The sequence below is a fragment of the Monopterus albus genome, unplaced genomic scaffold (genome assembly GCF_001952655.1).
Source record: "Monopterus albus unplaced genomic scaffold, M_albus_1.0 scaffold56.1, whole genome shotgun sequence".
In the NCBI taxonomy this organism is placed as follows: domain Eukaryota; kingdom Metazoa; phylum Chordata; class Actinopteri; order Synbranchiformes; family Synbranchidae; genus Monopterus; species Monopterus albus.
This window is the reverse complement of record NW_018127936.1, coordinates 1,319,711-1,332,385: the sequence shown is the minus strand read 5'-3', so window position 1 is coordinate 1,332,385 and position 12,675 is coordinate 1,319,711. Positions and strand designations below refer to the sequence as shown.

Below are 12,675 nucleotides of genomic sequence, written 5' to 3'. Positions count from 1 at the left end.
CTGTTAATTTTTTTTTAGTATATTACTTGTGTGGTGTAGAAGAGAATTATTTATGTAGAGATACTGCTTGCAAACCAGTGATGGTAAGATGATGTCATGGGGTAGGACTGGATAAGTCTGATTTCTTCCTACTCCATTCAAGCATGTACTAGGTATAAGTAAATTGATATTGGATTAGCATTTGTTGGATATGTGTAAAATTATGTGTGTTAACATATCAACTGTCTTTACATGCTTGAAAGAATAAATCAAATAAATCAAAAGGGTCCACCTAATTTTTCTTTGCACTCTTAACACTGAGCTGTCTTTAGCTAACTGACAAACACTATGACAATCTTGACTAGAACAATAGAAGCAGAGAAACATGAAACTGACCCCAAGAACAAATTTGAATATATCAAAGTCATGTCAGTGCTGTGAAATGTATTTAACATAGATTTTTAACTGTGTTTCTAAAATTACACAGCACAGGTTAAACCTGCTGTGATTTCATGAGACTCAGATGAAAATTGTTTCAAGTGTGGGAAGGAGGAGTTTAGGAATCTTTACCTTGAAGGCAAATTCAGTGCATGCTGAGGCCCCATAAGGGAAAGCAATGGTACTGGGGGGGTCCAGAGTGGATGAGGACACCCACATGATTCTAGGGGGGCCCCATTTGGGATGAATGAAAGCAGAGACTCAGAATGCAGATTTGTAAAATCTAACACTGAACTGGTTTACTTATATTCAGCAGAAAACTAAAATGAGGAATATTTAAAAGCCAAAACAATATAAAATGTATATTTAGTTTGACTGAGAGAGGGAGAAACAATTTTCTTATCATTTTAGTGCTCTCTACTTTACAGCAACTATTTTTTCCCCTCTCTGGCTTGTTTCTAGGGCAGCAACAACAGAAACCACATCAAGCTGAAGTAAGAAAGACAAGCTAAAGAAATAGGACTCCAGCTGGGTTCAGCACTCAGCGCTGAGACAACCTGCCCATCAAAATGATCTACAGCTGGATCAGGAGGTGTTTTCCATAATCATTCGGTGCAGTAGCATCCAGTGAGATCCACTCCCATAGCTGAACAGTTTACTGGCTTTTAGAGCATTTGGTTAATCTCCAACTTTCTCTGCCTGTTTATTTGGCAAATTTCTTGTATTTTCTCTCCGATATAGGAACAAATGTCATGAATTACCAAAACAGGGAAAAGGTATAATGTGTTCATGGTGCCTGAAGACCAGGGAATTTGTTTAAGTTTGTTTGTATGGCTGTGTATTGGAGCCCATTGAATGAGATGCTCAAATTTAGGCTTTGGGACACACTCACCTGAACAGAACTTACATAAATTGCAACATTAGATACAAATGAAGTTTACTGACACTTTGGCTGAAGTCATTAAAACTTTTTTTTTTTTTTTTTTTTTAACCACACACACACAAACTGTTGTCTGAGCACCAGCGAGTCAGATGCCTTATAAATCTATACGACTGTGACTTGACAATGATTGTAAAATGTTCCTGGCTCTGACAATGAACAAACACCTGAAGTTATAAAATTCCTTCAGCATGTTTTCCAACTAGAAAATCAACGCATTTTCAACTGATGAGCATGAAGAAAGGTGGTGGAAATGGTTTGAGGTCAAGGAGGAATGAAGGTGCACAAAGTACAAATTTGAATATTTGTCTCATAGTGTGAACCCATGAATCTTATATATTTTCATTATATTTTTTGTCATTAATATAGAGACTGTGTTCAGAACCACACGCTCCTTATTTAGGATTACACCCTGCCCGAGTTACATATGGTTACCCAGATTTCTATAATAAAATCAAGGCAAAAATAAATAGACAGTGAGTCATCTGGTGAAATTTAAATATATCCCAGCCAAACTGAACTGATAACAGAATAGATTTTAATGTGAGAACTACAAGAGAAGAAGGCTAATTGTGTTTGAGAATGTATTGTGTTTCAAAACACACTGATTACAATTTATTAGACAGTCATTTGTGACTATAATTTGAAGTTTATTTTACTTGGAACAAAACTGCTGAGTGTATTGTTTATGTTCTGGCTGTGCCTTGCATGGTTAAACTCACTTTTAGTAATTACTCTCTGTTTATGAAATGTGGCTACTTATTTTTCTCTTCTAATCAGTCCAGATGAGTATTCACACAGTTCCAGCTGGCTGGCCTATCGATGAGTGCTCTTGGCTTACTATAACATATATCTGGCAAACAGCAGAGAATTTAAAAAACAGAGACAGATGAACTTGACCCATAGTTCTTTGCCTCAGAATATCTATGGGCTACACTCATAAACCCTGTTTTGGGGATTTGTACTTTGCATACTAGTAAAAGACAGGCAGCGACAAGTGTGTCTAGCTGTAGCTGCATGTTCTTGGTATTAGAATATTACTGGGCAATACGACAAGCATAGCCAGAGATGACGGCTGTGAGTTTTAGATGGTCTTTGGCAAATACCGCAGACCAGTGAAAGACAGAGACAGGTGAAACTAGTTTAGCACTCTTGCCTTTGGAATATCTTTGGCAAATATTAGAGCTGAGTAAGTGACAACGGCAGCTGTGCAAAGTGTCTATTAGTACAGAGGAATTGCACAGTCATAGATTTCTTCAGCTAGAGTACAAGTCTTACAATTTGTAACTGATGAAGCCAAATAATACAGTTGTTATATCCGTATGCGCATATTTATATGCGCATACAGATAAGCATGTGCATATATATGTACATGCAATTCGATATGAAAAGTGATAACTCCTCTTAAACAGATTAATAACTAGGTTTATATATTTCTGGTCTCTAGCAGTGGTGGAAGAAGTGCTCAGATTCTTTACCTAAATAAAAGTAGCAATACCACTATGTAAAAATTCTCATTATACACTATAATCATAAGACTCTGTTGAGTCCTGTTTGTACAGGACTTTTACTTGTAACTATTAATCTTATTATGTAAAGTAACTAAATTTAGCAAATAAATGTGGTGGAGTAAAAAGTACAATATTTGCCTTTGACATATAGTGAGGTTGAAGTATGAAGCAGCAGAAAATGTAAATACTCAAGCAAAGTACAGATACATCAGAACATACAGCACTTAAGAAAGTGTGCTTAGTCACTTTCCACCACTGGTCTCTAGTTTGACAGTGGCATTAGACATTATGTGCAATGTAAATGGCATTATTGGCAAAGCTAGTGCCAACAAAGTGAAAAGGATGGATGTTCTGCGGTCCCTATTGTGATTGCAGAAACAACGGAAGGTCTGCACATCTCTCTTCAGTGAGCACAGAATAAAAAGCCGGAGGCTCCACCATGAGCGTTGTTGCATTTAGCCAGACTCACCTTGCACCTGTTGGTCTTGTAGCACTAACATGCTTTACATGAGTTTCCATTATCACCTGAGTTAAGACTGACTGCACTAGTTTAGTGCTTTCAGCCAAATGTTTACAGAGTAGTTGCACGTTTGTATTTTTTGTAAATTCATGCTCTCCTCACCTTAAAAACAAGGATCCTTCAAACATACTCTTCTTGTTACATGCAGGGTCGTTTCCCAGTAAGCATACCATCCATACAGGGTTTCATTTCTAAGCGTAAACTAAAAACAGGCAATAGATCATTTAATTAAAGTATCAGTGTGGGTTAGAAAAAGGTAAGTTACACATACCTCCCATACATCAAATGACCAATTACGTAACTGATACAGTCTCATATTTCTGATATGATGAGAGGCCATTACTCAGGTCTGTGCACACACGCACACATTTAAATTTCATTGCGAGAATAATTACGTTATTGATAACAACTGAAATAGGACAGATGTGTGTGCAGTCTGTATGTGACTTTATGTCTATACATTTAAAAGAAAGAGAATCACCTCAAATTTCATGCTGGTTAAAAGCCAATAACTAGATACTAGACTATATCTAAACTGACATCACCTGTACATGTGCACGTGTGTGACTGTATTTGTTGTACACGTGGCTGTGCACAAGCATCATTATATGTATTTACAATCCAGGGATCTTGTTCAGTCTCTATTTAGAGAAGGCAATGTAAACAAAATGAAAAAATTACCCCAATGTTCCTTTGCCTGCACACCAAGAGCCAACCTTTAGACTCAAAATAATACAAGCAGCTGCCAGTGTGAGATCTTACTGTACATGTGTGCTTGCTTGTGTATCTCATGGATAAACAATAAGGTGCAGCATATCTCTTGCACAAATGTTCTGTATCTCCACTGTTGTTCTTCACCTCTTTGCATGCATATAACATGGGTAGAGCAAATGCATAAGTTTGCAAGATACAAGGAGTTGAAGTGAGCTAAACTTCCTTGCTGACTGTATGTGAATGCACATGTGGAGGGGAGTGAGTAATTCATTGCCATCACAGGAAAACAACATCACTGCATTGCAACATTGTATCCAGAGGTGTTCCTAATATTCTGACCCTCTCATGTATGTGGCTGGGGAGGAAAAAATTATAGAGACACCTTGAAATATAATGTAGTTCAGTACAACACCACCTTTAACTATGACCTCAATAATAAACAGATCAGTGAATTTACACATTTATGACAATTTCACCAAAAACTGAAATATTTTGAGCTTCATAAACAGATGTTAAGGTGGAAATGTTGGAATGAAGTGCGAACAATTATACAGGTGTACCTAATAAAGTGACGGGTGAAGGCACATCACAGTACACCACACATCCACTGTGTCTTAGTTTGTATCTCCCTCCTACACATCAAGTTCTTGAGACTACACAATGACAAGTGAAAAACACTTGACACATGAACACAGACCCATTAAAATGTCAAATGGACCTTGAAATAACTTTACTCTTGGGAATCAAGTATTTAGCCTGACATTGGCAGTTGAAGCATGTAACAGTGAAATACAGAAGGTGCTTTTGTCGAGGCACAGGATGACTGGTTGAAATGAACAGTAGAGGTACTTTGGTGTACATCTACAGAGGATAATTATACTGCTAAATAGGGACTGCCTCGAGATAAAACCTTTAGAAACATCCTGCTTTTGTAATTCCTCTAACTTCCCAAAGTTAAACCTCTTTCCATTCTCTCAGATTTCACTTCTATCTATTAATTTAAAAATGTAAAATATTTGTTGGTTCCTGCTTCTCATATAAGATGTGCTACTTGTCTTTGCCATACAGTATATGACAAGTTAAATGAAATAAAATTTGTTTTGGTTTTGGAGTAATAGTCAAGCACTTTGAGGACATCACTTTGGGCTCTGGAAAGTTGTAATAAGCGTTTTTCACAAGTCTTTTGTATATTTCTTAGAGAATAATCAATAACTAAAATCATTATTAGCTGTAGCACTACTGAAGAGATTCATTGGAACCTACAACAACCCAGGCAACCAGCTTTTTGCAATCTACTTGTGTGTGTCCATGTTTGTGGGCCTTTGTGTGTATGTTATGACCACATGTGCGCCACATGTATTTGATATATTTCCCAAATAGCAGAACAGTCAGTCTAGGTAATGAGATATCAGTTGTTTTTATTGGGCTCATCAAATGAAATTCATTTTGACACAGGAGATAAAAATTTGTGGAAAAATGATTCACTAAAAAAAGAAACTCACAGAAACTCAACTGCATTGTTCCCACAGCTGTGCCCAAGTACAACTTCTCTTAGCAGGAGAGCTGGACACACAATGACGCTGACAGAAAACCATTAGGCCTCCGAAGGCCGTGAACCAAAAGTTTGTATTTTGAAAGCTATTAACATAACAATACAAAATGCATTGCAATGCAGAAATTCTCAGGGAAAGATTTGTGCTACGTGTTAAGTAAAGTAACACATACTTCAGATCAGTAACCAGTTACCATTCTGTTGGCCCAGTTCTATGAGAAGTTGATAATAATGATACTGATCTTTGAAAGCCTGTAGAATCTCTCACCCACCTTACTGGTCAAACTGTGATAAAGTGACAAACTTACAGGCATGTAATTCAATTTAAACAGCGCATTACCAGACAATTGCTGCTGTAGTCAAATATAATTCAACCCTATAAACTCACAAAAATCAGGAACAATGTGCCAATATTATAAAGAGACAAAAACAGTTGAACTGCAAAGTAATTTTCTGGTCTTTATAAGATTAAATGCACAAATTTAATAAAGTAAAATAAAGACTGTGGTCTTTTCCAGGATTTGTTCATGGATCAAAGACACTAATAAAAAGCCTGTGGGAGCTGACTATAGACTAAAAAACCTACAGTCTTTAGATCAGTTAAACCTGACTGATCTTAGCCTGGATTAACGGAACAACAACACACTTAGTTTGATGCTGTTTTGCAGTTGTTACCTACAGTTGCAGCACAGCTCATTTTACTGGAAGGTTTTCCACTGTAGAAATAAAGAAAGTAACGTCATTAAGCTGACAACCGTGGTGCTTGCATTCAAGCATTTATCTGGGTTTATGTTCCATTACAGCTTTTTTTATTGGATAATCAGCGCCAGGATCATTTGGCCCGGCTGCTCTGTCATCTTTAAAAATAATTATAACCAGATCAAATTTAGCTGTATGTCAGTTTAAATTGTTCTAGCAGAGACAACTTTATTGCTTTTTTTCTTATCATTCACAAATCTGCAGCCCATCTATTTTCCCCATTAGCCCTTTATCTAGAATACAAATAGCACTCTGTCTCCTTTTATAATACACACATAGAGTATGCCATGTGCGCCATTAGCATTTTTCTGTATCTTGTCACTGCTGTTATTCCTTTTGCCATCTGACCCAGTGACAAACCCATTCAAACTATACAGAGAGAAAGGAAAAACAATGCCTAACAGAGAACTAACAGTAACAAGGGACTATATATCCACTGGCCACTTTATTAGGAACACCTGTACAATTTAGGGGTGTCTCTATATTTTTGTCCTCTCCAGCTGCATACATGAGAGGGTCAAAATATTAGGAACACCCCTGAATATAGCATAGTTCAGTACAACACCACCTTTAAATATGACCTCAATAATAAAGATATTAGTGAATTTATACATTTATGACAAATTCAAAAAAGCCACGGGTCCCGGGCTGCTGCATGCTTACGCACCACCATCACGGGCAACTTGGGGGTTCAGTGTCTTGCCCAAGGACACTTCGACATGTTGACTGCAGGCACCAAGATTCAAACCTTCAACCTTCCGGTTGGGAGACCACTGCTCTACCCACCGCACCCCTGTCACCCCCTTTTTTTGTTTGGAGCCGAGCACCCCGGGCCGCTGCATGCATACCCGCCACCATCACGGGCAACTTGGGGGTTCAGTGTCTTGCCCAAGGCCACTTCGACATGTGGACTGCGGGCACCGAGATTCGAACCTCTAACCTTCCTGCTTTACCCACTTCACCACTGTCACCCCCAGATAAGCTAGCCACCTCCTGGCTGTGAGGAGTCACTGTCAGAGCCACTCTCATTAGATGAGGAACAGAAATGTTGAAGCTATTAGATGTCTCATCCACGTGTTTAAAGGCAGCTTTAGGGAAACAAAACACATAAGCAGATGTTCAGTGTGGTGTTAATGTTCCACTATATAAATCATGAGCCAGGGTGTGGACCACTTCTCAGTAGAAACTACATTTCTCCTAATCTGTTAAACTAATCATTGTGTATGTCAGTCAGTAAGAAGACTTTTGTGATGTTTTATCGATTTGCTGACACATGCTGTACTGTGTACTTGATCATTTAAAGGTATGAATCCAATGACTGCTACTCTTTCCAAAAACTATTTCAGCTTGGGTGGCTACATACTGTGACTTTTCTTGGTGAACAGTAAAACCCCTGGTCATTCATCAGAATATGAACCCCAACTTTGACAAATAAGTCATGCACTGATGACCTTTATCCAAGTGTCATTCTAAGACCTGCTTTCCTCATCACAAAAAAAAAGTTTGACGATGGATATCTCTCATTCACTTGTATACACAGAGACACCCACACACTGATCTTGAGTTAATATAATATAATCCTTGTGGTATTACAGTAAGTATTCTCTGTCACTCGACCAAAAGGAAACATCTTCAGTCTGTCATCATTAGGACACAAATTAGAGTTCCTGCTTAGTTAGTCTCAGTCAAGAGGAGGGGTGAAAGAAACATGAAAAGTCATCGAGGGAGGACTGAATGTGAAAGCCAGACATGGAGAAATGAATGAACACAAAGCAAAAGCAAACTGGTTTCTCATTACTGAACTTCAGTCTATTCTGATTCCACATATAGCAAAATAAAAATTCTAATCATCTGCGTGTACCATATTAAACCTGCTCTTTCTTTTGTGATCTTGAATTCAAAGGGACAAGTGTAAGAGCCCTAAATGTCTCACTGAGTTTAAATAAAAGCACACATGACTGTAAGTGCTGCCAGCAAGCTGGACAATTCAAACCACATGAGAACCAGCAAAAAGCCAGACACTCATGTACGCACACACTGTAACACAACTGGTTGTGATAAATCAACTCCACTGTACAGCAGGATTCCACCAAACAGTTAGGAGTCGGTCTAGAGTGTGCGATGCGCTCGCTGTGATTTCAGTTATTCCTCTTTCCGTTAGGGAGTACAAGATCAGGCAGAACTAATGGTGTTACAGTGTGTTAGAGCTGAGATTAACTCTTGCAACAACAGTGAACATCTGTCTGGATGTAGGATGTCTGGGGTGGAAAGGGGAAGCACGTACATCTGACACAGAGATGGGCTGTTTGGCAGGTTTGAGAGGGCGTGTATAGATCCTGTGTTGTCATAGAGGGACCACCCGTTCTCGTTCACACATTAAAACACTGTAAAAAGCAGCGGCTTGACACTGGTTTTATAATCAGACAAACACACATATGGTAATGGCTTACTTCTGCAGGGTGAGGCTGAGGTTGCCGGTGCAGCTCTTGATCTTGTTCTGTGCCTCCAGGTGGTTCATGCCATCTGTGGTGATGCCATCAATAGACAGAACCAGATCTCCAATAGCAATACCACCTTTAGCTGCCTTTCCACCCTCTGTCAGCTGCAGAAACACAAGAAACACCAACACCTTAAATTAACTAGATCACCAGCAACATCCCAGTCAGGATTATTCAGTCAAAGTCATGTGGGAAGTGTACATTCACTTTATATTAATCTCAGGATCCATTCCATTGCATTATTTGGGTAAAGTAATGAAAGATCTGATTCTTTAACACATGATGTAGGTTCTACTGTAATGGTAGAATCCTTCATCTTTGAGTTACATTTGTTTCTTCTTTATGACCTGTTATAGGCTTTAAGCTCAATAAGACAAGTCTTGTGTGGGTGTGTGGGTGCTGAGAGAGGAAACAAGATCACAGTAAACATCACCCTTGAGTCCACCTTTTCCATTACTATTTATCATATAACCATTTCTTATAAATTAGTTGCTTAATGAACCTTATATAAGCTTAAACAAACTGAAAATTGTTTAGAAAATAAAATGGTAAAACATGGTATTTTGAAAGTATATTGAACAGAAAGCAAGATTTTTACTCAACATTTTGCCTTATATGAAAGTTGGCATCTACCAAACTGATAATGCAGAATGTTCTTTAGAATTTAGAAATACATTTCAACAGCAGCATGAGTAGCAGTGTAACTAGGCTGGTGCTCTGTAAGGTCTGCTTCTAGCAAAATAACAACTTTTAACTTGACACACACTTTGTTGTTATAATATTCATCAAGTAAAGCGAATCCAGTCCCTGTAAAAGCAACTATGTCATTTTCTACTTTGCAAAATGTTCTTAAAAAGATGACTAAATGTTATAGGGGCACTACATGGTATAGCCACCTGCCAGCTTTATGAGCATTGCAGAACCATATGTCAGACACTGCTCAGTTTGCACACAGTTAAAAAAAATATTCATGAAATTTCTCTTGTCTCTGTTTTTTGAGTCCCTTCCAGGACTTTTGAGGTATGCTTTAAATATTGGCATGAAAACAAAGTTTAATTGCTTGACTTCCACACTGGAGGAAACTGCTTAATTTGAAACAGATTCAACCTGCACAAGAAAACATGTTTTTTTTCTTGTTTTCAGAATGAAGGACTGGTATTTAACATCAATCTTTCTGTTCAACATGCACCAATACGGCACTGATTTAATACTTTTTCTTGTCAGTATTATGTAATATATAATTCTAACTAAACATTGGCTAACAGGCACATTAATGGGTTTAACTCCACTCTCAAACATAATCAAGTTAAATTAAATGTGTAGTTATGTGTTCTCTAGTGCACCATACTGAAACAAGCTCTTATTGGTAATGGTTTTATCTAAGTAGATTGATACAGCTGAAACAGACATAGTTTGTACATAATTTCTTTAATTCCTGCCTAAGTATTTATCATTGTGATGTTTTTGTCCAAAATATATGCTTTTGTTTAGTTCCTGACATTTCAAGACCTATTTCAGATCAGTTAATGGAGTTTTATTACTTTCCAGAAATTACAGTGACCATCACTGACAGACAGGGCGTTGGACAGAACATTGTGTCAGTGTGTGTCATATAAGCCAGAGCCCGTCTTATCAGCAGGCTGAGGGAAGTCAGTGACAAATTTGGAAATGTGTGTAGGATGACACACACTCTATTACTTGTCTTTTTCCAATGACACCAAAGCATTGTGTTTGGGAACAACATGAAAGTACTGTGCTGCTACACCAACACCCTTACATAACAATTACTGATATCACATTTTGTGTAATGAGCATACAGCTAAAGCATAAGCATCTACATAAACCAACAATTTGGTTGTATATTGTTAATAACATGTCACTTATTCTTTTCCTTAGAGAACGAAAGCACTTTGTAGCTAAAGTTCTGACCATTCTTGGTCACACATGAGGACCAAGTGTGTCCTAAAAGGGAGTGAGGTCATTTGTTTCCTTTGACACCAGGAAAAAGAACCACACAAACCACTTCATTGAACACACACGTATCACTTTGTGGTGGTTCTTGCTATGAATTAGCTCTTAATGTTAACCACTCTTTTGTCACTTCAAGTGCAGCTAAATTTGATCACTCAACAAAAAAATGTGTTTCTGTCTCTGTTTATTATAAAGTACAACTGAGACAATTTTGCCGTGTTATGTTCCACTCCCTCTCTGCTTCCTCTATGTCTATCTTTGTCTCTCACTCACATACACACACAGAGATAGACAGACACAGGCAGAGCTAATAAAAGAGGCTCTGCACCCAGATTAGTGTTAAGGCTCCATGGCTCCAACCTTTTATAGTCATATTAGCCCAACACACGCGACATCACTCCACAGCCACAGAGTGCATGAAGAAGAGAGTAATCAGGGATCGCTTTGACATTGATCAAAATGTTGTGGATGGAAAGGAATGGAGAAAAAGATGTTACTGGGTACTTTGGATATGTGGGCTCTTTTTTTCAGTATTGACCCATTTTCAGGGGTGTGTTCCTGTTAACCACGCTGGCACTGCTATGGACCAACGCCACAGAATGCTCAGTTTTATGTTTTCCCCAATTAGTGCTTTGTTCCTTCTCTTTACCCACACAAACGCTGCCTCTTTCTCCACATGCACACAGAAACACTCACCCTAATTCATAAAACAGAGCATAAAACTATTTCCTTCTGCACCAAAAACAACCTGTATCAATACAAGAGATCAACAAATTTGAACAAGAGGCCATTCAACAGACAGAGAAGAACAACAGTTGTTTAATTTGTTGTAAGTGTTTCATCTGTATGTCTTGAATCCATTAGGAATTTGTTGCGCTGGTATAATATCTGTTTCCAAAAGTAAGCATTTGTTTTCAGTCACTATGATTAAAAAGATCCCAGAGCTCAATGCAGTTTCAGTTTTCATGTCAAACAGAGTGCAACATATCACTGAGAAATCTGAAACACAAACCTAAATAATTTGTCCATACAAAAAGCCAATCGTTTAAAGTTTCCGGTGGTATTTTATTTATGGGTCTGTTGCTTTGGCCATGACAGAAAACAGCCGTTTTTACAGTACTCACCCACACACACATATGCATATAGACACATTGTGTATGTATGCTCAAGCTGTTTTATCATGCTCTCTGACAGCAGCTAAGTTTGGTTCCAGATGTGCAGGAACATCAGTTAGCACTTGACCGCAGCTTGTATTAAAATGCTCTGGGAATCTGCCCTTTATTAAACCACCAGCACAAACATTCTAAAAGTGAGAAAACTAAAACAGATGAGAAAATGAAATGAGAAACTGAAACTTTCTTTCACCATAATCCTGTTGAGCTGGGACTCAATTTTCAATTTACACCAATGAAAACAGTGGTTGAAGTGATCACATGAAGCCTGCATTGAAATCCTTGTCAATAAACACCCGAAGGTCCACCTTTATTTAAACTACAGATTAGTTTGGCCAGATTCACTGGAAGAAGAAGATGGAGCCCACAGCTATCGCCCCAGTGATCCAGTGTTTTGGATGAAGACACCCAGGGAGAAGAAATGAATGGACAACTTTGAGGGCATCATTAACCGAGACAAATGTTTTAATCCATCTACAGATTTTCATGAGACTGCATGAAATGTGTCAATACACAACAGGCCTGTTGATTTGCAGCAAAAACTGTAGAATTCATCAAAACAACAAATTTGCTGTGCAAACGAACACAGTCCTGTGGTTATGTTGCAGGTTTGTTGCTGCT

At 38.2% G+C, this 12,675-nt stretch overlaps 1 protein-coding gene across 2 annotated transcripts in view; it reads right to left on the bottom strand.

Moving 5' to 3' along the window:
* pdlim5a (PDZ and LIM domain 5a) overlaps window positions 1-12,675 on the bottom strand; it is a 48,478-nt gene that overhangs the window by 28,670 nt on the left and 7,133 nt on the right. For both annotated transcript variants that reach the window (XM_020602526.1, XM_020602527.1), the window contains exon 3: window positions 8,864-9,015. In XM_020602526.1, coding sequence (XP_020458182.1) covers window positions 8,864-9,015 — 152 coding nt within the window. The remainder of the gene's footprint in view (window positions 1-8,863; window positions 9,016-12,675) is intronic.